Source organism: Kryptolebias marmoratus, linkage group LG8, assembly GCF_001649575.2.
Source record: "Kryptolebias marmoratus isolate JLee-2015 linkage group LG8, ASM164957v2, whole genome shotgun sequence".
Classification (NCBI taxonomy): Eukaryota; Metazoa; Chordata; class Actinopteri; order Cyprinodontiformes; family Rivulidae; genus Kryptolebias; species Kryptolebias marmoratus.
Window position 1 is genome coordinate 19,312,080 of NC_051437.1, and position 27,811 is coordinate 19,339,890.

At 42.4% G+C, this 27,811-nt stretch overlaps 1 protein-coding gene across 5 annotated transcripts in view; it reads left to right on the forward strand.

The window, feature by feature from the left end:
- Positions 1-27,811, forward strand: part of rerea (arginine-glutamic acid dipeptide (RE) repeats a) — a 124,004-nt gene that overhangs the window by 59,278 nt on the left and 36,915 nt on the right. For all 5 annotated transcript variants that reach the window (XM_017417710.3, XM_037977103.1, XM_017417709.3 and 2 more), the window contains exons 3-4: positions 2,230-2,300; positions 26,502-26,607. In XM_017417710.3, the coding sequence (XP_017273199.1) occupies positions 2,230-2,300; positions 26,502-26,607 (177 nt within the window). The remainder of the gene's footprint in view (positions 1-2,229; positions 2,301-26,501; positions 26,608-27,811) is intronic.

The following is a 27,811-nucleotide window of genomic DNA, read 5'->3' on the forward strand; positions in this document are numbered from 1 at the left end:
CTCTCTCTCTCTCCCTCCCCCCACCCTTTAGAACAGCTCATTCAGCTCACAGCAGATAACAAGCCCACCCTGGGGTTACACACACACACACACACACACACACACACGCCGTCTCCAAAAAAAAAACAAAGACAATGATGTCAGAGGCGCACTTGTACACACCAGCACCTCTACAAATGGTATCTTGGGTGTCAGGGCCATTTAATATCTTTCCCAGGCCTCTTTTCCTCTGGAAGCGGTAAGATAAACCACAGCCAGATCGATAACTGTGTTGACACAAACAAATAAATAACAGATGATGGCGGTGTCAGTCATTGGAGAGGAGGAGAAAAAAAAAAGGTGGCTACAGATCTTTTGTTAAGGAAAGTGCAGCTTGGTTCTTCTACGTGAAATGGCTCGGCACATGCTGTGGTGAAATGAGCCCCACGGTGTGTTGTCAGTGTAAATTTTACCTATTGTGTTTGTTTTTATTTATTATTAGAGCTTACACCTCTGTGAGATGTAGTCTTCCATCATAATTATTAACAGTTGCAAAGGTGCGACGCACTGTTGGGCTAAATGGTTGGATAAACTAACCCCAGGACATGTCATATTGTCTGAATATAAACCTTTTTATTAGTGTGAAAGAGAGATTTTTTTTAATCATATACGATGGTCTTTTGCGAGGGTTTTTTTGGTGTTCAGCGAGTAAGGATATTTTTTGAGCCAAAATAATAATTTTGCACAGTTTGATCACAGAAGTCTTTGTGATTTTTAACCATCTCTGCTTTGGTCAGGTTATTAATACCTGCCTGTGTCTGGAAAGTGCTCTGCCAGGCTTAGCAGTAACCATTAGCCGTTTCCCCTCCCTCCCTCTCTCCCTCTTTTTCTTCTCCACAGAAGTGGCTGTGTGTTTTTGTCCTCTGCTGCGTGAATGTTTTTGTTAAGGAGATGAGAGTTCACGACCTGGCCATACCACCAGTCACATTTAATTTAACAACACAGCCAGCCACAGCCTCCACTTCTCACATAATGTTACAGGGCTGCTGCTGACATCATTAAGCACCATTTTAAAAATGAATGAGAGACGGGAGGGTGGACTACTGTTTCTTTTTTCCTTTTTCTTTTTTCTTCCCCCACTCAAGCTAATTAGACATATGATAAAGTGGTAAGATACATCCTCCCCACTGTAAAAATGTTATAATATGTTATAAAAATATTTGAAGTAATAATTATTTCAAGCAGTCCCAATGTTACAGTTCAGTGCAGCTTTGTTTGACTGAGACGGTGCCCGTGTTTATTCTGAGCTGGTGTTTAGTCTTGCACCAGCTCTTTTCCATTCAACAACCAAATATCTCCGCTCCTGGCCTGGAAAACCGGTTTCAGAGTTGCACCAACTCCTTCCCAGACTAAAAACCACAAACAAAGTGGTTCTTGATTCAAAGTAGCATTATAATGCCAGCAAAGTCATTCTTAGTTGGGTTTTTCCTTCCTTCCTTTGTTTGTTTTCAGTGTAATAATTTAATATTCCTAATCTCCTTTTTTTTAAACACTACTGCAAACCGTTTACTGATAGTAAATTAGAAACAACAGGCATAAATTAAACTGTACAAAAGTTTGGCTTTTAAAATCGTTATTGTCAATTTGTCTGATTCTGTTTGTTGACTAGTGATACAAAACATAAAACTTTATAAAATCTGTTTATATGAATATGTTTATGGTTGAATGGTGTTATATTTTTATCTTTATAAGCACATTTAATCAAACAAGGGGAATATAAAACATACAAATGAGACGTCATTGTTAAACATGAAATAAAGGGTTTATTTAAAATATAACTAATTTGTTGTGCAGACATTTAGTTTTAAACTATCCCAGACCCCTCTGCAGGTTCGGTCTCCCCGAGGCTGTGATCCTTGAGTGATGACTCAGGGATAGGACGAGGTTAAAGCCAGTGTCGCTCACTGGTGTATTAATGGAGTGGAACAATAACATAATTCCCCTTGGGCGTAATGTTTGCTTTGGAAAGGCAACCTTGTAGCTCTCCAAAAGTCTTTAATCCTATTACTCGCATTCCAATTGAATTTGACTCAAGGAGAAAAAACGTCTTTTCAGCAGAGGTACCACCACACACATAAAAAATATATATATTTATATATATGACTGAATGTGGCTGCTTAAAATCATGAACGCTCTGATAAGTGTGAACATCATCTCTAAAATCCTGTTTTCTTTTTTTCTCACTTGCAGATTGTGTGTACATAGAGAGTCGGCGGCCCAATACTCCATACTTCATTTGTAGCATTCAGGATTTCAAGCTGGTGAGTAGATTTTTAGTTGTTTACTGTTTTTTTTTCCTGCTTTGTTGTCATGCTTGCCTGAGACTCAGTAGAAGCCAGTTCAGTGCTCTGCTGTTGCTCCCGTGAAGAGAACTAGTGCTGCATATGCATCAACATGTCCAAAAACCCCTCTGAGGCTCTGAGTTATATATTACCTGCTCGTGCAGTCCACTGTCTGTCGTGTAATAACGCTGGTAATGAAAATATAGATGTTTGTAGATGCACCGAATTGTTTTAATGAAAGGGACCCTCACCAGTTTTCAATTGATTTTTTACAACATAATGTGACCAAATTACCTCTTTCCCTGAATAAAGAAAGAAATTAGTTTTTAATTTGCTGCGAGAATGGCTGATTCATCAGGCTCAGTCAGTTTAGTGAGAAGGTGCTTGTTTTTCCCAAGCAACAGGACACTTAAATTGTATCACACACACACATGCACACACACACACACACGCACACACACAATGGTAATTGATTTTCTCACACTGCATTCTCCACGTTTTGTGAAAGGGAAGTTGCTCTGGAGTTCACCACAACAGATTTGTCTTTGTTGCTGTAGATGAAAAAGAATGCAGCTTTATGGTTTGAGTGAACCAGATAGTTTGCTTCGCGGCAGCTGAATGACACACCACACATGAATCGTAATCATTTCATGGCCACATGCACATCACGCAGAATGTGTTTTTCAAGGAAGGTAGTGTGATCTCGGAGCTAGTTGTTTGTGTGCTGTTGGTAATAATAGATAGCTTTATTTTGGCTTTTACGCCCGTAGGGTTGATTCTTGATTGATAAAATCTTCGTTTCAGAGTTCAGTAAGAGTCATAAATTGAGGATTTGAGTGAGTTTCTTTTTAATTTCTGTTGTGTAGTTTTCAACATATTTTGGGTGGATGTTTGAGTAATGTAACTCTGGGTTTCTGGAGCAGGAGGCTATTTATAAAAAAATAGGGCCTGACCAAAGGCTGGTGCAGAAGGCGCGATAGAATCGACCAAGGAGGGTCTGCGGGCCCTCCCCCAGAAAAAATTGAAATTTAGAACATTAGAAATGCATTTTCCTGACATTTGGAACCAGGCTGGGAGGGTATTCGAAGAGTCCAAAATCTGCAGTTTTTGAGGAAAATTTGTGAGAGTTTTTGGCTTTTTGGAAGGACTGGGAGCGTTTTCAGAAAATCAGATGGAGAATTTGTTTAGCCAAGACAAGGAACTATCTCCCAAGGCAGTAAACCTTAAGAAAGTAATCTTGTAAAATAGATTTGAGTAAAAACATATTGACTGGAGATTTGGAATGGATTTTCTTGGCGTTTCTTTTTTTTTTTTTTTTGGTTGGTAGAATCCACTCAGCTGAGAGGAGAGCTTTTTTTTTTTTTTTTTTTTGGTTGGTAGAATCCACTCAGCTGAGAGGAGAGCTGTACCAGATGTGCAAAGAACTAAATAAATAAAGGCTCATTGTCTTAATGTGTTTTTTTTCTGTGGTTTAACACGTAATGCAACAAAACTCAACTGTGATACAATTAGTTGTCTTAGTATGATACTACATTATATCAGTACAGGATGAGGCCAAGCCCAAAGATATGTCTGTTTGCTGTTTCCTGCCTACTTAAAACACTTTTATTGGCATTTGTTGGCGACGAGGGGGGCCAGCTTTCCTCTTTTCCTCTCAAACATTCCTGCATCTGTCATCCACTGCCTGCTACTGACATCGACCAATCAGAAGCCTCGGCTGATAAATGAGAACTCTTGTCCAATCAGTGATGTTGTTACTGGCTGCACCCATGAATCGACAAAAATAATCCAAAACAAACTCAGGGAGGAAGAAAATCACCATTTATTGTGAATAAAAATACATTATGCATCTTGGGGATAACACAGGGACTCTTCTAGGCTAACATTTACGAAATATTTTTGGTCAGGCATCGGAAATTATCCAGCGAAAATTCACCTGAATGAAGGTTTTATACTGTTGTTTTCTACTTTTAAACCCCCTGGTAACTCCTTTTTTAAATGGTCAAAAATGACTGGAATAGGTAATTGATATGTTCCTGTTGCCAAATGAAGGCGCAGTTAAACTGTAGTGAAAATTGTCTGTCTTGTAACAGATCGGTTGTTTAATCAGAGCACAAAACACTTAGTAGGTAGCGTCTAAGCCCCAGGGCTGAACTAATTGCTGCCAAAAGCCACAGTCAGCTCTGTTGTCACCTACACAGCTTTTTGAAAAGGTGAAATGGTAACTGAATTTATGTTTGTGTGTGCACAAGTGATCATGCATACTAATGTGTGTGTGTGTGTGTGTGTGTGTAATGCTTTTGTGAATGAAGGGCAGTTGTGGAGGTTTTAAGGTGAGCTGTAGGCCTTGCAGTCGTGCCCTACAGCAGTGAGGTTTTAATCGGATTGCAGCTAGAGAGTGCTGAGGTTGGCAAGAATCTTTTTTTTTTTTTCTCGCACAGATACAGTCTCACATGAAAAACCGCCACGCACCTGCACCTTGATTAAGAGCGCCCGGCGAGGTATGGGGCAGACAGAGGTGATTGTCCGGGGAGAACAATTGAAAACTAGCTGCGTTAGCTGACCTCTCCCTTCGGCTCTCTGTGTCCGTGTCTCTGTTACTCCCTCCCCCAGTCCATCTGTAATTAATGACCAGCCATCTGCATGCTTGTATGTGTATGAGCAGACTGCACCCTTGTCTTCTAATGTTAAAACAACAAGCCCCGCTGGCTTTCTAAACAACTACAGTGTTTTTCATTGAGCTCACTTTGTCACAGGGCAGCAAATCACAAAGGCCTGCTACCATACTGGCTGCAGTGAAAACTCCTAATCTTCAGTAGTCTAGGAACAAAATATCCTCTTGAGGAGGATAGTTTGGTATTACAGATGCACATGTCTGTGTAAAGTACTACCTTGCTGTCTCAGTTCAAGTCCGTGGTGCCACCCTGCAGTCCGAACCTAATTACAGAGACGTGTTTAAGGGTTGTCATAAGCCAAACCAACATCAAGAACCAGTGGTGATTTCCTGCTGTCTCCTCAAGTTCCCAGGATCTGCAGGGAAAAAATGCACTTGAGCACACTGCCTGTGCAAGAGGCCATACCTTTGTGGTGCAGAATAGATAAGAAATCACATTCGTACATTTTTTTGTGTTTTCAAATGCTAAAACTTGTGAATTGTTAAAAAATAGTTGTTTTTTTACATGTATGCTTTTACTAAGCATGAAAAAAAACCCATAAGTCTCACATTAATGTACTACATTGTTCATTTACTGCAGGAAGAATATAATCAAAGTGATCTCTCCTATTGACAGACCCCATGCTGATTTACTATATTAAACTGGCTGGAAAAAGGGGCTGGCTGATCCAACAGTGTGTTAAGCACAAAAGAAAGATGTTTATAGATGTTACAGCCGGCTGACTCGCAGCTTGGTGTATTTGGCCCCTTTGGAATAAAATAAGTGTGTGTAGACAAAATGACTGGCGTCGTCTTGCACAGTGATATATTAAAAAGGAGCTACAAAGGGCAACTTGTGATTCATGTAATGAAACCGCACATTATTCTTTTTATTTCTCATCTTTCCTCACCTCTTTCTCCACCCCCCCACCCCCCACCTTTTCTTGCCACTCGAATTATTGATCACACACACCCCTCCCCCCCATATACGCGGTGTAATAGAGCTTTGGAGGCACAGTATAGAGGAGGAAAATTTTTATTGGTCCTGAACCCAACAACCTCATCAATATTGCCCCTCTTGCACCCTTCTCCATTTTCTTGTCTGTGTGCCCCAGTCTTTAAGCTGGAGCAGTCTCAATTGTCTACTTTATCTAATGACCTGTGAATCCAATTAGTGGCGTGTAGAAAACCTGAATGCTGCCATCAATCTCTTGTGTGTGGATAAGAGAAAGAACTGAAGCCTGCCTGTTTTTTTTTTTTCCCTGCATATTTTGTTGTGCGTCTTCTCTTCATTGGAGGAATTCTGAGCCAAGTCACGCTACGAGGATTTGGTCTCATACACAAACTCACACTTCCAGCAATAATGCATGCAAAACAAAAAAAAATAAAATTAAAAAAAAAGAGAACAAAATCAATTCTACATCATGACTGGGGTCATTCTTGACTCGGAGGACAATCATTCTCCCTAGCTTGTTTACTCAACAGTGGCAGCTGTGGTGCCCACTACAACCTCTGTGACATATTGATCCAGTCTTATAGATTTCAGCCTCCTGTCTTCCTCCTAAACATGTCTGCCCAGATACAGAAACGACCGCTGGGAGGCCATTATTACAACAGTTTTAAACAAAAAACGAAATGAGCGCACATCTCTGCCTCCTCTTTATTCAATTTGTGTCGTATCCTTTTTAAAAACCAAGACAGGGAATTTGTTTGTTAACACTGCTATAGAAATTGTTAGATAAAAGATGGAAGCTGCAAAAAGAAAGGGTTGTATTTTAATTGGAAAATTAATTATTCAGATTTATAGCGAGCTGTCTAAGATGCACACAAAATCTCGATAAAGATTTGCATTCGAGAGTCTTCTGTGTGATCTTATAAGTAAATTACAGGCCATCAATAGTTCAGTGTGTTTTTCCCACATGAGTCATTTCAGTTTATTGTTATTGCCATGATCTTGTAATTTGTTATCAATCCATATTTGATGAGATTAAAACAGCAGTGCGTGCATGCGCCTCTGGTTTGTCATGTTTATATTCTGGTTGTGCAACGTTTAATCTGGTTTTAATTTATTTTTTTAATGCATGTTATGTGGTACGGACAATTCACCCAAAGCAATGTGCGAATCGCTTATTGTGAGCACAGAGACAATAAAGCAACTATGTGCTCAAGAGTCTGCAGCCATATCTTTCCACTGACCCTGACTTCACCAATCAATCTTGCTTTTCTTTCCTTAGTTGTCTCCTCTGTCTCCATTTCTCTCGCTCTCATCCATCTGTCTCTACACTTCATTCCCCCCCTCATCCCCTCTCCTCTTTATCTGCTGTCACTCACCTATCTCCCTCCTCCCATCCTGTGTTCGAGTCATTGTGTTCATGTCCTCAACGCTCATTGACCCTCCTGCCTCCCCCTCTGCTTATAACTAACCTCATTTGCTGTTATTGGCTAAGTCAGTTGTGTTCAGTCCTCCTTCCCCTCCCTTTCCTCTCTCCCCCCACATCCTTCTCTCCCTGTCTCGTTCCCTCTTTCACTAATGGACTGATTGCAGTGTTTCTCCCTCTGGGAACAAGGGATTGAGGAGCTCTGTACACCATCACACACCCACACACATTCTCTCTACCACTGTTAGCCTTTACACGTTCACGCTCAAATCTCCACCGCAGGATCTTCCTGCTTCTGGACAATTAATTAGAGACGCGCACAATGCAATTATCTTGCCAGGAGTCCATCTAATATGTTGCAGGTCTGATCAGCTTAAGCAGGTGATGGATATTCTTTGTCATATAACCAGTGTACAACATGTAACTGTTTTATAGTCACTGATTTTGTTTGCCTCTAATGCTCATTTAGAGTCCAAAACTCCTTTTATTTCCTTTCTGCTGTGGCTTTTGGGCAAATAAATTTGTGCAATGCAGTACTTTTAAAGTATTTATTCACTACAAACCTGTCACAATGATGTTTGTTCATTCAAGTAGCGTGTGTGTGTGTGTGTGATGAAAGGTAATTGATTGTGTGCCAGTTTAATTCATGGGATGTGTTAAAACAAAGTGTGAAAAAAAAGTTGGCTGAAAGAACGTATCCACGTCTGATTAATGTTGGTTTACCATATTAGCTAAATTTGCAGTAGCAGGTTTGTTTCAAAACAAATATTATTTATTTTCTATTTATTTTTGAAGCATTATCTTTTCTTGTAATTACTCTTATTTTTAACACATTAAATAAAACAGTGGTACATAATAAAATTACTCCTACACATTGTCAGTTATCGTTTTGCCTATTCTTGGTTTATATAAAGCATTTTATTCTTTTTGACTAAGTCGATTATTACTGCGTTTACATATTTGCCATTATATTTTTTATAGTACACAAAAAACGCAAGTCTTTGGTCTAGACAAACAAAAATATATATATTTCTAATTTAACCAGTTATTTGACAAATGTGCTTCAAATGCAATGGAGTCTTAAAATACTGGTGCAATTTTGGTGATGTACAGATTCATAAACGTTTACTGTTTAAGTGTGTTTTTAAATGAGTTTTAACCGTATGTTTGTGTATGCAGTCATGTAAACATGCAGTCGCTTTGTACACACGTGCACCCAAATTTTAATTATGTTTTTTCACAAGTTACTGTTTGAGCTGGAGCTTTTTGTTCTGCTGTGGAAAATGTCTCCTATTCAATGCCCGTAATTAAAAATGTTTGATAAAGATGCAAATATATGTGCATAAATATGCATTCTTAACATGAGCAGCTATTAGTTTTTCTGCGAACCCTGACTTACAGGCCTAATGGAATCCAAAGTGCTGAGAATTAGCTTAACAATGAGATCCACAAGCTAATTATCTTGCAGCTATCACACATTCTGATCAATGAAGAAAAAAAATTCAGTTGATGTACATCTGCTGTGGATAATGTACTCGCCTGCCACTCATTCGTCCCCAGATCTCTCCCTTTTATTTAAAGCGACAGTGTCAGCGGTCTGCGATGCGTGCTGCAGCGAGGCAGTGGAAGCGACAATGCAGCGCTGTGACGCTCAACCTGTGCAGCTCCTACCAAGCATCTCTCACTGGTGTTGAGCCCTTGAGATGATGGTTGGTGGTTGACTTAGACAGTCATGGTTTGCCTCTCGTCAGTGCCTGGAAGCTTGAGTTTCCGCTCTTTATCTTCCCATTTCTCCATCGCGACCAGCCTCCGCCCCACCCCGACTGAACATTTGAAATGCAATTATGGACCAGTGAGCACTACCATCAGTCGCACTTCTTGTTAATATTTATCGAGTAGAGCGGCAGCCGCTGCCATCTCCTGTGAGAGGGGCGCTGCAGTCATTAGGGGCAATTTTGTGTGTTTGTGTGCGTCTGCGCTCGCCTCCTCCCCTCATTCCACAGTCCACTCCACTGCTATAAGCCGACTGGTACATTTCACAGGCATAAACATGTGGGGATCTCTGCTTTCTTAATTGTGTGCAGGGCTGTCTTAAGTGTCTGCTTGTCCCCTATGCTGTCTGTGAGGAAGCAGCTTTGACAAGGGCATCTGGGCGTCTATAGACATGACTGGCCAGGCAAGCCTGCTGCAAGCTGTTTGATTGAAGCATTCTGCCTGTCATGTATCCCATTGAGCAGCAGCCTTAAAGCAATAAAACCACAGCAGAACAGCTACTAAACTCTGAATGGCCTTTTGTTGTCACTTAACCTACGAGTGGACAACAGAAGTGAAAGTGTGGCTGAATGGATTATTTTCAAATGCTCTAGACGAGAGCAGAAAAATGAACCATTTCTTTTTAACTCGACCAATAAATTAGACTGTTTTTTTTTTGTTTGGGTCTGACCAAAAAAAAAATTTGGAGACAACTATCCTCATTATGACTGTTTGGTAAATGCTCCTTGATTAGGTACGGGACAACCAAACCTTTCCCTGTCTCTTCACACTTGAACTCTCTTTAAGGTGAAGCCTTTAATCCATTCTCTGTAAAAACATTAGATCATTTAGCCGAGGTTTTAGGGTCACAAACTGCAGCAGCTGCTGCTGTTTCTATGCAAACAAGCTTTTAGTCAGTCACAGTTGGCGACATGGGAAAATATTACTCCTATTCTGGTGTCAGTTTGCACGCCTGGTGCATTTCTCAGATTAGATGGAGACAAGCATGCGTCTCTCAGACAGCTACAGAGCTTTGTGTCTTAGAGGCAGTAGGTAAGATTGATTGTCCACACTTGCACAGTGATGAGTAAATAAAGCAATAAAATGGCAAAGGTTGAGCTAACGTATTTCAGTTTCTGAGAGACTAGCATTCAGCCATCCCAGTGATACAACCTGCCCTAATCACAGCTTCTACCATTTCTTTCTTTTATCTTTTTAGCCAGTTAACACATTCTTCTTTTACCTTCCCCCACATATCCCATGCTTCATCTAAATGCTGCTGAAAACTAGTTGTTCATGCGCTTGCAGCATCGCTTTCTTTTAGACAGAACACCGTAAAGGAGAATATGCAGACTGAAATCAAAACAGGCTTTTATGCATGTTTTTTTTTTTACAAGTGGTGATTACTTTCCCAGATGGGGAGTGGGTGCAGCCTCCGGACAGAGGGGGTTGGTCGGGCTAAAGAGACCACGCCAGCGGTCACACCATTTTCATGAGGCTCTTTAACAGCTCAATCAATAGCCACCTCCTTGTCTGTTAATAAATTATTCAGCGGAAAAGCCTTTTGGTTGCTTCTCACCTTTTGGACTTTCATTAGTTTACTTTCACCAGCTTGGCTGCACGTCTTGCAAACATGAATTCCTGTTTTGTCATCTGTAAGTGGCAAATGACACAGTGGCCTTGCTTAAAAATACAAGTGCTGCATGTTGCTCAGCTGTCAAAATCCATCTGTACCTGGAATGTTTTTCACCCCCCTTCTTCCTTTGGCATTTAACAGCCCTTAAAATTAGAGGTTTAAGCAGATCCTGATGTCTTCTTAGGCGCTGGTTTTTACAGGGGGGGAAAAACACAAATGTGACCAAAAAAAGGAAAGTTGATATGATGCTCTCAACAGCATTTTGGTCATGGTGTGTAAATAGTTGTAGCCAGACTTGCTAAATAAGCTGGCCAAGTCTTCTTCCTGAAATGTTAACTGCTTTGTCATGGTTAAATATTAAAGATTTAAGGTCCTTTTAAAAAGAAAAAAAGAAAAAAGCTAATAGCTGTAGTGTCTTGTAACGACTGTGGCTCAAATTGTCGACAAAAACCACGTTCTATTTCTTTTCTCACTCATCGTTTTCAGCAATTTAATTTCCACTCTCTCACTAGCGTCGTTGGCTTTCATATTGAAAAGAAAATCTGTGTCTTTCTGGTCACCAAGTACTGGGTGTAGAAACCAGACACTAAACACATTTGTGTGAACTGGTGAAGCTTTAATTGGATTGCCCTCTGCACGGAAAATGGAAGGCTAATTTTAACCCACCTCGCAGTCTTCTTCTTCCACATTACATTCCTGCTTTTCTCCTGTTCCTGATTCTTTTTTTTTCCCTTTTCCACCTTTGCCTTTACCCCCCCTCTCTCTTTCTCAGCTGAAGTAGATATCTGGCGTGGTTCACCGCTGGTTCTCAGCTCAGCTCAGTGTAATTTCCAGCTTGTCCAATGTGTGACAAGCCAATAAAATACGAATGAGAGGGAGCAGGAGAGGAGGAGGAGGAGGGGCGGAGGCTGTAACACTGTGGAAGTGGAGATTTACAGTGGTATCGAGTTCACACGCTTCCACCAGGGCCTTCTTTTTTTTTCCCTAACTCTTTCCCCATTAAAGAACACATGGTGCAAATTAACTCTTGCCAGTAGGGAGAGCAAAGGGAAGGAAAGGAGGAAGAAGGGCATCGGTCAAAGAGAGGAGCAGACACAAGAAAAGGAAATTTCAGGGATTGCTGTGAGGTCTGAGGAATGTCTACGCTCTGTACCTTGAACCCGTTGCCTCACGCAGCCTTTAAAACAACAGCAACATCCCCACAGGCTGCCATCTACAGCGGCTCCCCCGCAGCACCACTGCAATCTTATACAGACCCTCTGACATTTTGTACATGTGTTGCAGCTTGACTCGCAGCTAACCCTATCTATCCTCCATCTCTGAATGCTTGTTGATCTAACGCAAGGCAACTGGCGCACATGTGCTCGCGCTTTGATCGGGAAAATGGAATATTCCTCTGTTTTAGGGATCGCTCATAGCCCGTTTCTTAGGACTAAATCGACTTGTATATATGTACGAGAAATTCCTTGTCGAAACCTGGAAACCAAGGAGCAAGCTGTCTTAGCAAAGTTTCCATCAAGATTTGGATGCTGGAGCTGCTCCTTAACCAACATAAACTACTTTGAATGCTCACAGTTCAAGCTTCTCCTCTCAGTCGAGGATTTAAAGGTTTCTTTTTTTTTAAATCCTCTCAATCATAGAATACACGAATACCCCAGAGATTGACTGAACATAGTCTTTTATTGTCTAACACAAAAAGATGATTGTTTTTGATGGTGTGTACAGTAAGGAATAACTTAAGAGATTTAGTTTTTTTCCCCCCTCTTTTGGTTAATAATAAATCTACCCTGGTTTTCTCTCAGAAGGAGGATTATGTTTTTTCCATTTGGTGCGTCACATTTCCGCCCGCTGTGGCCGGTGTTGCTTTGATGGGCGAGTCTAAATTGTTTTTGCCTGTCTGTCACTGCCAGTGGATGGACTGTGCAAACCACAGCTGCCAGTGCTTGTGGCGCTTCACCACACTTGTGCACACACTTCATTTATTCTGCGGATCGGCGCTTGTGCTTCCCTTTTGTGCCTGGCGTCCACACACAAAACATCGCGCACTTTGTTGTTCCATCGGCTGTGAGTGTGCTTCCCAAAAAAACAGCCTGAAATTTCTGTCATTTGCCGGATGTTTCTCTAAGCACACCTCAAAAGTCGCTCACTTTCTTTTCTCGGCTTTAATCTCTCCCAAAGCGTGATTACAGCAGAGATTCCACGGCGCAGTCTGTTTGTTTTATTGTTGCCTCGATCCTAAAAGTGTGCTACAAAGCAGCATAAACACTATCCGCGATGGTAAAGACATTTCCTGCCATCAAAGGGCCGAGCTGTGCTATCCCCTCAGTAGCTGTATTCATTTCTCCTCCCGCCACGCTCAAATGCTCTTTGTTCCTCTCTTTATAGGAATGTACTTAACAGTTTGGCTGTGTTGTGTTTGTGAACAGAGCCGCCTTTGTTCCAGCAGGCGGTTAACACTTGTGTACAGAGCAAAGGGAGGCAAGTCTGCATTATTAAGCTCAGAGTTAAATTAGCCGAACCGCTATCTTTAATAAAAAGATTTAAAATATGCAGCCCTCCCCGAAGTCTATTTTTTATTTATTTTTTAAAAACAGTTCTCAAATCTCTTATGCCTTTTACAGTATCTAAAGACTTATGCTCCATCTTTGTTGGGTTGTAAAGAGAAACTGCTGCCCTGCGTTTTAGTCTGTGTTTTAGCTTAATCTGACATGCTGCTAAATGTTTCTGATCCCATTAGCTGCTGGGAAAAAAAAAGGATTGAAGATGTGTTTTTTTTTTTTTCCAATCAGATTGAAAGTACCGGCAAGGCAACCTAATTCAAATGGAACAAAGGCGGTTCAGTGTTTCACATCAAAAATAGAGTAATAAATGGTAAAAGGAAATAAAGTGAGTTGGTGTATTTTGCTGTGACGGATACAGGCAGCTGTGTAGACCGTAACTTCGGCATCACGACAAGCTATTGTGGGCTGTTGAGTTTAATAGCCCATTTATTGCTTTCTATAATACCCCCATTTCTGGTTGAATCACTTTTTACAAGCTTTGATCATTTACATCTTTATTATTTTACATTTATCACCATATTTCTTTTGTCTGCTTTTTATTTTTTTTTTATTGCGCTGCTCTTCTGCCTGATCCCTGTAACAAATATTGTAATTGTTGGCATTTTAGGATTAGGTTTGATCTTCCAGCGGCACGCAGGCATCTCTGAATTGATTCACACTCCGGCATCAGAAGACAGACTTTGGAGGAAGAAAATCTTTCTTCCTCCCACTTCTTTTGCTCCTACTTTCATACTCTTCTTCAGGTGAAATTGGATGATTTAAAGTGTGTTCCTGTCAGAGAGGGTAATGGAGTTGGTGAATGAGTGTGGAGGCTCTCTCCATCAGCGGGTGGAGGGTGTGTTTAGGTGTCCTCCTTGGATAGACGGTGACCTCTCGTTCGTCCTCTCCTCCCCGCGGAGTTGACATTCGCACATTTGCACAAAGCGCACACCTCATTCCTTCAGTGTGCACACCTAGAGTCAAACTTGTGCTTGCTCTGTAGACTTGTGATCAGACCTGTAGGGGACTGAAGAAGCTTTCTGCCAACAGATGGCTCACTGGCTCCCAGAGTACTTTTTGGCACAAAACATCATCTCTAAAGATGCCCCAGCAGATCATCAAAGGGGTTCCAAGATGGGTGATAATGAGACATGATGTTATTTATTTGCACAGCGCTGCTTTTTTTGTTTTTGTAGTTACCTATTGAGGATTTGGCTCTTGTTATTTAAATACCTTTTCTCAAATCGGATCACATAAGTGAAATTAAGTCACTTTGAAGCTGTCTGCTAGGCGATATTGCACTGCAACACAAGTATAAATACAAACAAAGAGAAATGTAGAAGGGGAATATTGATTACTTCATTGATCACACCCACACTGTCCTTGCTCTTTGCTTTGTCTTTGTCTCTGTTTTCACTATACTTACTGCTTAACACTTCATACTTGATAGACCCACATTCTGAACGTCAACATCTTTACTCCATTATTAAGTCTGTAGGCAGAGATACTGGCTGTTCTTGTGAAAATAGTCCTGACCATGCGAGAATGGCTTTTTGGGACTTTTGCTCAACTCATTACCCAGCAGCAACTGGCCATAATTAGGTGCAAACTGCTTTCCGCCATGCTAAAATGCCACTTAAATGCCAAATGGCAGCGAGAGTGTATATAATATGTGGGACCTCTGGCCTAGTGCTTTAGACACTCTGAAAGGTTACAAATGAGACAAGTGCTAGCTCTTGCTGCATCAGCCCACGCTGCCCTTGTTACCTCATCAGCCAGGACTTCTTTTCCAAAACCTTTCATACTCTGTGGGCTATTGTTAGCAGAGGGCGTATCTGATAAGCAGAAGAGAGCCGGTTAACTAATTATTGCCCTGGTGTGTACAATTGAAGCAGCAGCTGCTGCTGTTCTTTAGACCATTTGTTGTGGACATGACACTTTTCAGTCACGTTTCTATTCACATTAAGACTTCTGCATCTGTGCACAGCTGATTTATTTTCTGACACCCACCCCCTAGCTGTTTAAAATGAAGCGTGTTGACTTAGGCTGATATCCTTGAGCTGGTGAGTGCTGCAACAAGGTCCATATAAGGTGTTTGTATTAGCTCTGTGTGCCTCTGCATAAAATCACATGGTGCCTGAAGTCCACCTGTCAAGCTCAACCATAGCCCTTTCTAGCAGGAGTTTGACCAAATAAAACAAAACATAAACGTCAGACCATATTCGGCTATATGCCAGATGGCTTTTGTGTTATGCTAACATACTATAACAACCGTATTTTTGTGGTAATATGTCATGCTAAGCTTGCAGTCTTTTTTTTTTCTTTCTTTAAATGAAAAGAAATAGTGTTTTCATAAGGCTGGTGCAGCAGCCGCTGAACTTTATAGCCTTTAAAGTACAGCACGGCTACATATTCCTCACATCCCCTCCAAAGGGCTCTAATGTGTGTGTTTGCTACACTGTATGTGAGCAGCCTGTGTAATCACTCCTTGCTGGCGGGCTCAGAGGGAAACGAAGAATCAATGCAGAGGCCTATGAAGAGAGGGGAGAAAGGAGACGAAGGTAGAGAAAGGAGGCTGATCAATATCTTACCAGCAGGGTGGGGTAATATCCACTTCATGCAGAGCCGCCACAAACAGGGAGGATTGTGGCAGTGAAGTGGGGGGGCAGAGAGGAGAACAACAGAGGCAAGAGAAAAGAGAAGAAGGAGGGGCAGCTGTAAAAAGATGCAAATCTCCCTGACACTGGTAAACAAGAGCCTCTGTGTCAATCAAGTGGCACATTTCGCATTCTCCCTTTTACCTCAACCACTCCTGCAGTGTTGGGGATTGTTAGCTTGGCAGCTGCTAGCCCATTGGTTTAGGACGCCGATGGGGCGTGGCCGTGCGGTGATAATGTATGGGCTGCCATGGCAATGATACCCGCTGTTTGAGGGAGTCATCAATAACCCCGCCCTGTAGGATTCCACACACTGTTAGTCAGTGTCTGCTGGATCATTCCATCATCAGCCGATCATATCACTCTTCACACGCAATCTATTACATTCATCCACTCTCACAAAGAGCCAAGTGTAAGAACACCATATAACTCTCCACACAAGGACAAGTAGATGTCAATCACAGCGCCGCCGCAGACGAAAGAAAGAAAAAAAAAGATGGAATTCTGAAAGTAAACCAGTCTGAAAGTGAAGCAGCTTTGAACAGAAAGCTCTCTCTTTATGCTGCCTTGTTGTTTGAGGTTGTGTGCCCTCTAACAGATCCCATGCTCACGCTGATTGCATGGTATGGTGAGCAGTGTCTGCCTTCTGCTTGATTTAACTTCAAAGCCATGGCTGGGTTGATCTGAGCGTGGCTGTTTAGAGCTGGGAGACAGGATGTAATGGCGGACAACTGAGCGGTGCACTGTAAACGGACACTTCCTCTGTGGTGGGTAGGAAGTCCCCGCCAAACCATATGGTCACACTGGGATGCACAGATTATATGCGTGTGTGGGTGCATTCCTCGGTTTTCCTCTCCAAAGGCTTCTGAACGTGTTAATGCATTCATTCATCCTCTGTTCCTGTGAACAATGTCTTGTTCCTGAACATGCTGCTCCAACTAATCGCAAAGAACCTGCGTCTTATCTCCACTTCTCCGAGACCTTTTAAATCAAAACTCAGAACATTTGTTTTTATGTGCATCATCTTTTATTAATACTATCAGGCCAAGTGGGAGGTGAAAGTGTTGGTGACTCTTATTCTTCCTCTCCTCCTGGTAAATATTCGTCCTCCTCTCCTTTCATACAGCGAGCTGAAGCAACTAATTCTCTCGTCAACAGCAAATCCTTTACGGACTCCATCCTGGATGATGCTGCTGCACAAAGCAAATGCAGTCTGTGTGTGTGTGTGTGTGTGTGCGTGCGTGCTTGCATGTTCAAAGAATGCCTTTTGATTTACAGGCAGACACAGATAAATGGGCGGAGAAAGCTTTGATGTGCTTGGGTTGCACAGAGTAGAGATGTTTGTGTGCTGTTCAACCTCTTTGTCTCACGCTCTCTCTCTCTGTGGGTGCTCCGTGTGTGTGTGTGTGTGTGGTAACGATAACCAATGTGTTTTACACACAATGCTCATCATGACTCCAGTGTTTTTCCCTCTTGTTCTCAATTAGTGAGGAATTGTTTACTTAACCGTTTGTATTTTAAGGTCTTCCAGTTTGGGAAGTCGGCAGCAAATGGCTGCAGTTTCTAATTTGCATGGCTAAAAACATGTGTTTCTTTGGCTGATTTTACTATTTTTTTTATCATTTACTAATTGGTGCATCTTTTGTCTTGCTCTTTTAACATCAGTTTTTTTTTTCTCCCACCATTATTTATTATGTCTAAGGAAAATTACAGTGAAATCCTACATCTTTTTGTTTTAAAATTCAGAATAATTACAAATTAATTACCTAAACACAACTTTCACAGTTGGAAATGCACAAAGCAAAACATTTTAACATTTGTTTTTAAATAAAAAAAAGGCTGAGACCTATCCTGTTTTCCCCATCAAGGGAAATAAAATGTTATTTTTGTGATTTAATGGTTTTAGTCAAATCAGACTTTTTACTAATATACTTCTCTCTGATCCGTCCTCATCTTTATCCAAGGCAGTTTTTGCAGGTCTAGACTCGGCGTCGTGCAGTACATCTCCCTCCAGCACTGGGCCAGCCTTGTTATTGCAGCTGTGTTGTCTACAATGCACCTCTTGTTGCGGCACAGCAGGAGGCTGCTCTGCTTCTGGCCTCTGTGTGCGCGTGAGCGTAATCACGTTTCTCTCCGGCTTTCATACTGCAGCTCCTCTGAGTAGCCTTTTAACTGTGTTTGGTGAAAGGCCCGCGACCTCTTTAAATCTTCAAGCACACACGGGACAGCGTATTGCATTTGCATCCATTCTGATATACTGTCACACACACAGGCAAGTGATTTGCATGTGATTATTTGCATATTGTACTAAGCAAGCACGCCTGACAGACCACCTACTGCTCAGCTCGAGCAGCATCTGTCTGATACACAGCTTACATGATGTATTACTGATAGGGCCAGTGTCATCACTGGAGACTGACAGACAGGCGAGGTCACCTTCAGACAGAGATGGGGAGAGGGAGAGATGGACTGAGAGATGGATATCTCCAGAAGCAGATAAAACAGTACAATCACAAATGGCTGAGCTCATGGTGATGTGGGTTCTTGAAGACCGCGTGCAACGTTGTCGGTCCGGTTTCCCACTTGGCGCTAAAGACCTGGTTTGCATACATGTACTACTACTTGCTGCTTATTTTCCCTTCTATCTCCTGCTGGTTGTCACCTCTTCTTTCTCTCCTGGGTGTGCGTGTGTGTTTATTTTCTGTGTATGTATGCAGAAATGAGCTTTTGCGGTGTGTATTAGGTGGATCATAAATATTCCGAATAGCTTTGAATTTCACTGCGCACTGGCCATACAAAGCAACACACACAAATGCAGAAAGCATCTGTGACTGTATGTCACTTTCACACTTTCTCCCCACAGACACTCTTCTGATGGTCTGACAGCTGCGCTTCGATAAGGCAGACCAAAGCGTTCGCACTCTCATAAGCATACACACATGTTCCTTTTCCACCAGGTCTCCATCATCCCGCTGCAAAGCAAAGGAATCGTTCTCCGTCCCTCCCCCACAGAACCCAACCTGTCCACCCTTCACATACATACTCCAAAAACCTACACTTAAGCCTGACAGTTAAATTTGCATGTCTGTGCGTGTTTTTTGTGTCAATTACACTAAGGTGAGACATTGATTAGCATTGCCTAAAGCAAGCCCTCTCATTTCCTGTCTTCTTTACAGCACTCAGTGAACACACAGCTCCATCTCCGCTTTACCTTTCTCAGGAGACTGCCACTCGTAGTCATACACATACACACACACACAAGCGCGTTTTAGATTATCTGTCTGGGCAGACATCCAATATGGAAAATCCACACAACCAAGCTGATATTCATATCCTCTCTGCACACGCCTCTCTGTGTGCATTCCTCTTCTTTTTTATTGCAGTGGTCCGTTCAGTCAGTAATAGAAAGATGTCTCATTTCTTCCCCACACTACGCACATTAGGCAAAGCTGATACAATATATTACAGAGAAATGAAACACCAGCTGGTTTAAACACTCTGAACAACACAGGGAAAGAGTCTATTTTTCAAAAGAAATGCTAACATTCCTCAGTGTTTTTGTCTCACTCTGAGTTCTGACTCACGGGTATTACCTTGAGACCAGACAAGTCTCCGCTCTCCTGAGAACATCCCGAGTTACACACAAACACACACAAGCTGGCAAATACACTAACACCCACATGGATCTCTGTATCAAAGTGAGGTGGCTTAGAAGCTGCTAAATGAAAGGTTGAAGGCACGAATGGCAGCGTTTTCTGGCAGGCTTTAACTGTACGGCTCCCTGAGAGGGAAAGCCTGGGATATAAAGTCAGTATTATGATCTGAACACCCAGATATGAGTTCTCCTAAATGCCTCCATCTGAAGTCTGCATTTGAAGTCTTGGATCTGCATTGTAGTCCATACACTTCCTGTGCTGCAGACTTTTAAGAGAGTCCAACTGCAGACAACCTTCCTCAGGCCCTCCAAAACAAACAAACTAGAAGTTTACTTATTTCATTATGACTCTCTTATAAATTCAGCTTCTGAAAACGTTTTGAGGCAAGGATTAATCATTGTAGATGCCTGATTTTCATTTGCATCTGCCAATTAGGATCTTGTTTAACAGGAAGGGGCTTAAAGAGAGACGACCCTTGTGACTGGGTTTGCAAAAAATATATATTCTTAAATATAGCTTAAGTCCCTGAACACAGCTTGTCAAGGACCGTTGTTTGATTTTTTAGTTTTTTCATTGTTGACTATCGTTTCGGAGTACATTCTTCATATGTGCCCACCCTCTTGTTGACTTCAGCAGCGCTCCTCTCTTTACCACCACTTAGCTCTTCTTGAGTTTTTTGGCTAAAAACTGCCATGCAGCAGAAGTGTGTTGGAGGCAAAGACAAATATTTGAGTTGGACTCTGCTTAGCTGTTTCATGAAGCAAAGTAACCAGCCCCAGTGTTCTCACTGTTGCCCACACTGCCTAGAAGGAGAGCTCTGTGGTCAACTTGATGGATTTTTCATGCTTGTTCTGCCTTTGGGAGGTTTATATATATATATATATATATATATATATATATATATATATATATATATATAAAGAGGCATTAAGCAAATGCCGGCGCAATTAGCCCTCTTTGTTACCAGAATAAACTGTAGCAATGTGTTAGACCTCAGATGGAGTAGTCATGTGTGGTGATTGTGACTCTCCACTGTGTAAAGAGTGCCTGTTGTTTCGGGTATGATCCACCATTAGTGACCCTCAGCCCTGAAGTCCTAATTAGTATCATCTGTGAATTCCATGTGACTCAACCCTCACCTCTTTTTTTTTTCTTTTACTCTCCATCTTTACTGCCATCATTCTTCTGTCTTCAACCTGGATAAGAAAAGAAACCTGTTAATGTCTTCAAATGTGTTGTCTTTCATTAATTTGCACATAACACAGCAAGTGAGCCTTTCATGAAGTGTTTTATGCATGTTTTCTTGATTCTCTGAGGCGGGGGGAGGTTTAATTTAAAGCAGACGTGAGAGCTCGTGCTCAAAAGGCGCGCGCACATCGTCCACAAAGAGAAACGAGAGCAAATCTGCCCACTTTGAATCGGCTAATGCTCATCCAATCCAATATGGACCCAAGCTGACAGATGGGCCCTGTGTGTTCAAAGCAGAGGGTGCCGATTTAATATCCAAACAGGTCAAGCCAAAGAGAATCCGGGAGAGAGAGGCACCCCTGTGTAGACGCGGCGTAAAGGTCCTGCCAGCAGCGCCACCACAGCTGGGACTCACCTCACCTCCTTGTAGCCTCCCCCCTCCCGAAAGCCTCCCACACTCTCCATTTGTTTCTCGCTGCCAGGCAGGGAAGCAGCTTGTGCACAGTTCCTCCTCTCAAACATTGTAATCAGCATTTGTTTAGTGTTATTATATATGCCTCGGAGAAGGAGGCTTGCGAGGAAAGTCTTTTCTGCGAGCACCAAAGTGCTCAGATTAAAAGTCATAAGGAGAAGACTGGAATCCGGCTTTAGCCGTGGTTTCTCTTACCTCTGATACAGTGTCCCAGCCTGGCCTGCGCCACTGCAGGTTTAGGAGAAGAATGGAGGCGCTTATCCTGAATACCTGTTATTTGTGTGCATAGGTGTGTGTCGTTTCACACAGCATGCTGGCATTTCTTTTAAACAACCTGCTTTGTGAGTCACTGAGATGTCAAAGATTATATGACCACAGCGGATCTCGTACAGGTTTTTAGTGTGTGTGTGTGTGTGTGTGTTGTTCTTTCGTCCAGATGGAAGTGCTTATTGAGTGCTGGTGTGCTGGCAGATCACTCTGACTCAGTGAGAGCTGGAGAAAATAAGGGAGGAAAAAAAGCAGAGTGGAAAACCTTTCCAATCAGATCCATCATCTTACTGCGTGCATGTTTATACAAGTAGATGTGTGATCTTCTCATTCAGCTTTTCCTGCCTCCCCTCTCTAATCTTATCATGTCGGCGCAGCAGATTAGTCCTCCCAGATCTCATCTCTGCCTCCAAATGCCTCAATCAGCCTTTTGTTCTTTGGTTGTGCATAGTCTCCCCTCGCGACAGGCAAGGTGAACATTCCCACACTCTGCCCTCCCTCCCATTTTTGAGCTTTGTGTCAGTGTCACACAGCTACCAGCCCTGATCTAACATACCGAAGGCTCTCCTACCCCTGGGGCATTAGCTAACTAAGCAGCCTCCTAGCCGAGCTGAACTGCTTGACATTCCTTGCTAACATAGAGTTGCTGCTGCTGCTCTTGTCTCTTTGACCTCCCTCTTTTTCCTCCCTCCCTCTCTGCCTTCTCTTTTGTCTGTATGTTTGAGATCTGCCTCAGCTTCCTCACTTCTGCTTGCCACCTCCTGAAGGAAGTCATAGATCCTGGCTGCTGTTGTCACCAGCGATGGGAAGTGTGTGTGTGTGTGTGTGTATGTGTGCGGGGAGGGTCACTAACAGAGTTGGCAGAGGAAGAAGAGAGTGTTTGGAAAGCAGAGAAAATAAACAGAGGTTTCCTGTTAACAAGGTGCACTGCTGGGTCTGTCGTGTGGAAGCTGGAGAATCTGACATTGTTTAAAGCAGGGCTGTGGTGGTAATGTGCAGAAAGGGGGAAGAGAAATGGGAAATTGGGGTTTTAAGTTTAGCAGACAATGACAGTGGTGTCAAGGTTAATGCGAACAAATGGAGGAATTTTCCGTTTTCAGAGCTTTGCAGTCATAAAAGTTCACTCTCAATCGCAGTTTTGGCCTGCTACAATTAAATCAACATCATCCACCAGCTTTAAATCTGGGCTAAATCAAATGCTCCCTAAAACTGACTCGGCTGGTAACTTTGCATGGCTAAGCATGGATAATCAGCTCCACTTCAGCTTGTGATGTTTCTGTTCATGCAAGCAATCCCTTCTCCTAGAGGATATCCCGCAGCACGGATAGATCTGAACTGCTGCCAGCCATTAGCTCTGAAACACGCTGACAGCACCTGGGTAACAGGATGCATTGACTATAAAGTGTTTTGGTCAATACTGATATCCATTTGACCCTTAAAAGGCATGAAATAATAATGTACACTCAACCCAGTCTACTACAGGAAGCGTGCACGAGGCTAGTAACAACGCTGCAGTGAATTACATAATGTAATGGTACATCGCCTCTGTGTTATGATGTTTGAAAATGACAGAAAAAGCTTTTACATGTCTAACCCAGTTTAACACACGCGCGGATATTAGGTGGGAAAAAAATGCAAAGACCTGCACCTTAGCAGGAATTTAACTCGACGGGAATGTTTACGTGACAGTGCAATAAAACATTTTCCTGTAAAATCAATGAATATTTGTCATAAGCACCTGTGATCTCACCATTGATCAAAATAATTGCGTCCGTAATTATGCAGCCCTGGCTGTGTATTCTCTCAAACAGAAACACCAAGAGGGATTGCTTTAGCTTTGAAAAGTAGCGTATTGATTGTACGGTCTTTTCCTTGAGACGGCGAATTAATCCTTCACTCAGTCTATCGTTTCAAGTGTATACTTTTACAGATTTTCTCCATTAAATAACAGCTGCTTTTTTTTTTAAATGCATTTAAAGACGGCAAGTTTAAAGAGGAAAGGCTGACCCTTGCACTCCCCTCTTACACCCAGTCTTTGTAGTATTGTGGCTGTGTGCAGAGGCCCTGGCTGCAGAGTTGACTGCACACACATGCAGCAACACAAAGAACACTACACAGCCATTATGGACCCAAGGGGCCAGCCACCTTTAGCTGGTCAGAAGCAGAATCAGCAGGCTCACACAGCACTGGGCTTGTCTTGTCTGAGATGTATGCATTTTTTTGACCAAAAAAAAAAAGGTTTTGTTGTTTATTTTTAGCGTAAATTATACACATTTATTTTTGCACCTCTGAAAAAATGTACTTCTCAATGCAGCAAGTCCTGTCTGATGAGTGAGCTCAAGAACGCCACAGGCCAGTCTGAGCCACTGGAGGGAAAGGTTGCTATTGTGTTCATCCCCAAAGCATGACTGTCAGATTTATATCACCTCAGTGAATAAAAGGGTAGCCTTGTGCCCCGGGGGTTTCAGTAAGGCAGGAGGAGGACAGTTTTAATTTAAAGTCTGAGGAAATGAGATGGCCTTACTACTCCCAACTTAATCCCGCTTCTTACTCTCCCCTTACTTTGCCCTTTTTATCTTTTCTTCCCCGATCCTTTACACTTATTCCTTGTTTTTGTTTTATTTCCCCTCTCAATAGTGTGTTAGTGAGTCTTTTGGCCCCAGTGCAGTGTGCAGTATTCCCAGGGTTTATGGCCCATGTGGAGGGAGGGCAGTGCCGTGTTTAGCCTCTGGCAGAACAGACAAAGATGTCTGACATTGTGCGAGGCTCAGCTATCTTCGGCTCTCCACGGGCAGCGTGGAATGTCTCTAATCAATTCAGCATTGTGGTCCTTATATGTTCTCACTCTGTCATTTTCTGTGGCAGGCTTAGCAAAACCCAGACAATGCAACTGGTAGTTCGTTTGTCGGGTCTGAGCTGTCTGTCATCTCGCCTCATTTTCTCCTTGTATTATCTAGCCATTTTTCCACCCCGCGTGTTTATAGAATTGCGATAATTGAATGCTATGCTCAACTCCCACTACGTGCTCCATATGTTGCACTCTCAGTCTTTCTCTCCGTTTCCCTCCCTCTTTTGCCTGAGAGGGCATTACGCTGCGGTGAGCTTCATAACAACAATCTGTTCTGGAGAGTGGCAGCTACTCTGTAGCAACAAAGATACTGATGACATTTTGCTTTAGTAAGTAAAACGGGGGAAAAAAAAGTATTTTATGTAGAAGAAAAATGTGCGTATGTGCGTACGTTTTCCCACTCGCCACATGCATTTTTGTCTGCATCTGGCTCTGTGCTCCAGCTCGCTTTGATTTTGTGGTTTTACAAGCAGAAAATGAAACACTCGGATAGTACACTAGTGGTGTTTACGATATTCTTAACGTATTAATTATGCATAAGCACCAGATAACAAGTCGTTTTGCTGTGGCAGGCAGCCTGTTAGTCTCGAAGGCAGCAGTGTCGGTACACTGGATAGACAAGACATTGGGGTGGGTGGGCTGACTGCTGGAAAGGAAGGGGGGGTGGGGGCACATGACGTCATTGCACACATTTTTTCACACACAGTATGCCTTCGTGCTCGGGGGGTCCTTGTCTTAATCCATCAGTATGGCTCTCTGTTGAATCACAAGAAGAGTGTGTGTGTGTGTGGCTGTGTGATGTTGCGTGCATGGCTCCTATAATCATCCAGCGCAGTAAATGCAGCTGAGAGACTTCATGCCAGCTGCTGTTTAACATGTCCAGGCTCACTTATTCTCTCCCTTCCTGCTCAAGGTTGAGAGGGGGGGAAAAAAAAAACCTAAACAAAGGGGAAAACGAATGAAGATGTGGTGGAGGAACTGAGGGAGAGGAAAGGAAGTATGGAGAGAATAGGAAAATCAGAGGTGGGCTCGAGGTTAGAGGGAGGTAGTGATTTGCTTGGCTGCGTGTGCTCAGCCTCCTCCCCAGTGACATAACAGAATAACAACAGAACAATGTATTTGAAAAAGGCTTTAAATATCTTTACTCTGACCTCACGTTCCTCCGCACACACACACACACACACACACGAGCTGGAATCTGGAAAGAGCGGCTGTTAACATGTCTGCCTTCAGAGCCTCTTTCCCATCTGCATATTTTCCACGTTTCTTATTTTCCCCCTGTCGTCCGCGGGTGGCGGCGAGGGTGGTGCAGGTGTCTGTTTGCTGAGTTGCAGTGCAGCCGAACCCCCTAATAAAGATGGCTCGGGCCAATAGGATTGTGTCGCATTCCAGCACCCAGCCGAGCTCTCTTAGTGTTTTTTTTTTTTTTTTTTTTCAAACAACTGTGACCGTCTGTTGGGCTCATATGAAGGTACGATAAATATTTTATAACGTGAAATGAAAACAGTGTTTTGGCCTTTTCATCCCTCACCTCAACATTGGCCTCAGTTTTTACAGTTTTTTTTTTTCCACTCTCTCCATGTTTTTCTTTGCCTTGGAAAGAGGCTCTCTTGCCGCCTCAGTGCTGCCATCTCCCGGCCACTTGAAGAATTGCAGGCTGTTTCTGACTTGCACTAAATGAAAAGGCCAGTGGGTGGCAGCAAAAAAAGAATATTAAGTCCAGATCCTTGACAAGAGATGCTGTGCTTCTCCAAGAATGGGCTGTAAAAACATTGATGGATTGTTAAACGGGTCATTTGAGTATTACTGTTAAGTGAAGTCAGATGAAAATTCAATTTTAATTATTCCCCATCACCATAGTTCCCTCAACAGTGGCTATCCCCCTGTTTACTTTATTAAATCTCTAAATGCCCTACAATCCCTTTTTAATTGACTTGGTCTCTCTGTAGGCTTTTTGGCATGGGTCTGTGTATGTCATAAACAGTGCATCTGTACACCGTCTTTCTTTGCCAAAAAGGCCAGTTTGTGACGTTGTAATCAAACAAAATGATGTCTGTTTATCTTGGTGTGGGAGCTTTTTGTGTCTCCTGTTCACAAGCTCCGTCTCTCTCTCTCTCTGTCTGTGCGTTTCAGAGTAAACGGGACCATCTGCTGATGAATGTGAAATGGTACTACCGCCAGTCAGAGGTGCCTGACTCCGTGTACCAGCACCTGGTGCAGGATCGCAACAATGAGAACGGTGAGAGTGCCCCCTCTTTTATTTTTTTTTGTTTTGAAATGCACATGTGCGTATTATATACAATGCAGACGGGTAAAAGTAAGCACACCTGATTTCTGAGTATCACAGCCCCTCGGTATCTCTTCACAACACACACGCGCACACCTACTTGTCCCTGCTCTCCAGGCTGTTGTGTGATACGGGAGCTGGCTGTGAATTGCATCTCAAACAGAAACCAGATGACACCGTCCCGGGCAGCCAAGCCAATCCCACGGCTCTGTGCTGTTTCCTGGGTAACACTCCCTCAGGCCAGACAGCAGCACTGTCAAGTGTTAATAACCCGCAGTGTCATGTGGCCCTTGAGCCTACACCCTCTCAGCACTGTCAGTGCCAGAGGACTCATCACGCTCTAACACATACACATCTACAGGAACACAGGCTCTGTCAGGGATATTTTGCAGCTGAATATAAGATCTGATGACAAAAGAAGAGGGCTGAAGGAGTCAGCTGATGGCTCAGTCTTTGGATTTTACTAACAAATCTGCCACCTTTATTTCTTTGACTTGATCTAGAGAAGATATTTTTAAATATTGACACATTTTAAATCATTCCAAAAAGAACAATTGTATACAGAACCATGCAAAAGTTTTAAACCACCCTTTTATATATATATATATATATATATATATATATATATATATATATATATATATGTATGTATGTATATATAAATGCATTGCTTCTAAGGAGCCAGACTTTCTTGTAATCTCCTAAAGTGTTTTTTTTTTTTTTTAATCAATAATTCTCCAGGGTTTCTAAAGGTCTTTCAAAGGTTGCTGTTTGGCTGCTTTTTCACCCTTTTTCTGTCTGTTCCTGTCAGTTTATTGTGTGCTTTACAAAATCAGAAAGGTGGACAAATGGGAAACAGAAGAAGTAGTCTGGCTTGAATAACCATCAACAGCCGATGACCAGAATCTGAAATTCTTGTTTTTGTTTATGTTTTTGTTTTTGTCCAGCAAAGACCTGACAGAGGATCTGAGACATCCTTCAGCTAATCGTTTACTCTCTGCCAAGTTCTTGGCAAATAACTCTTTGGAAATCGGCTTGTTTGTCCTACAGTAGTATTCAATCTCTGTCTCAGTGTGGTATATTTACTCTTTTTAAAGATCCAATTAAAGAAGTGGGAACAAATTATGTCTTTGTGACAGACTGCTGAATCAAAGTG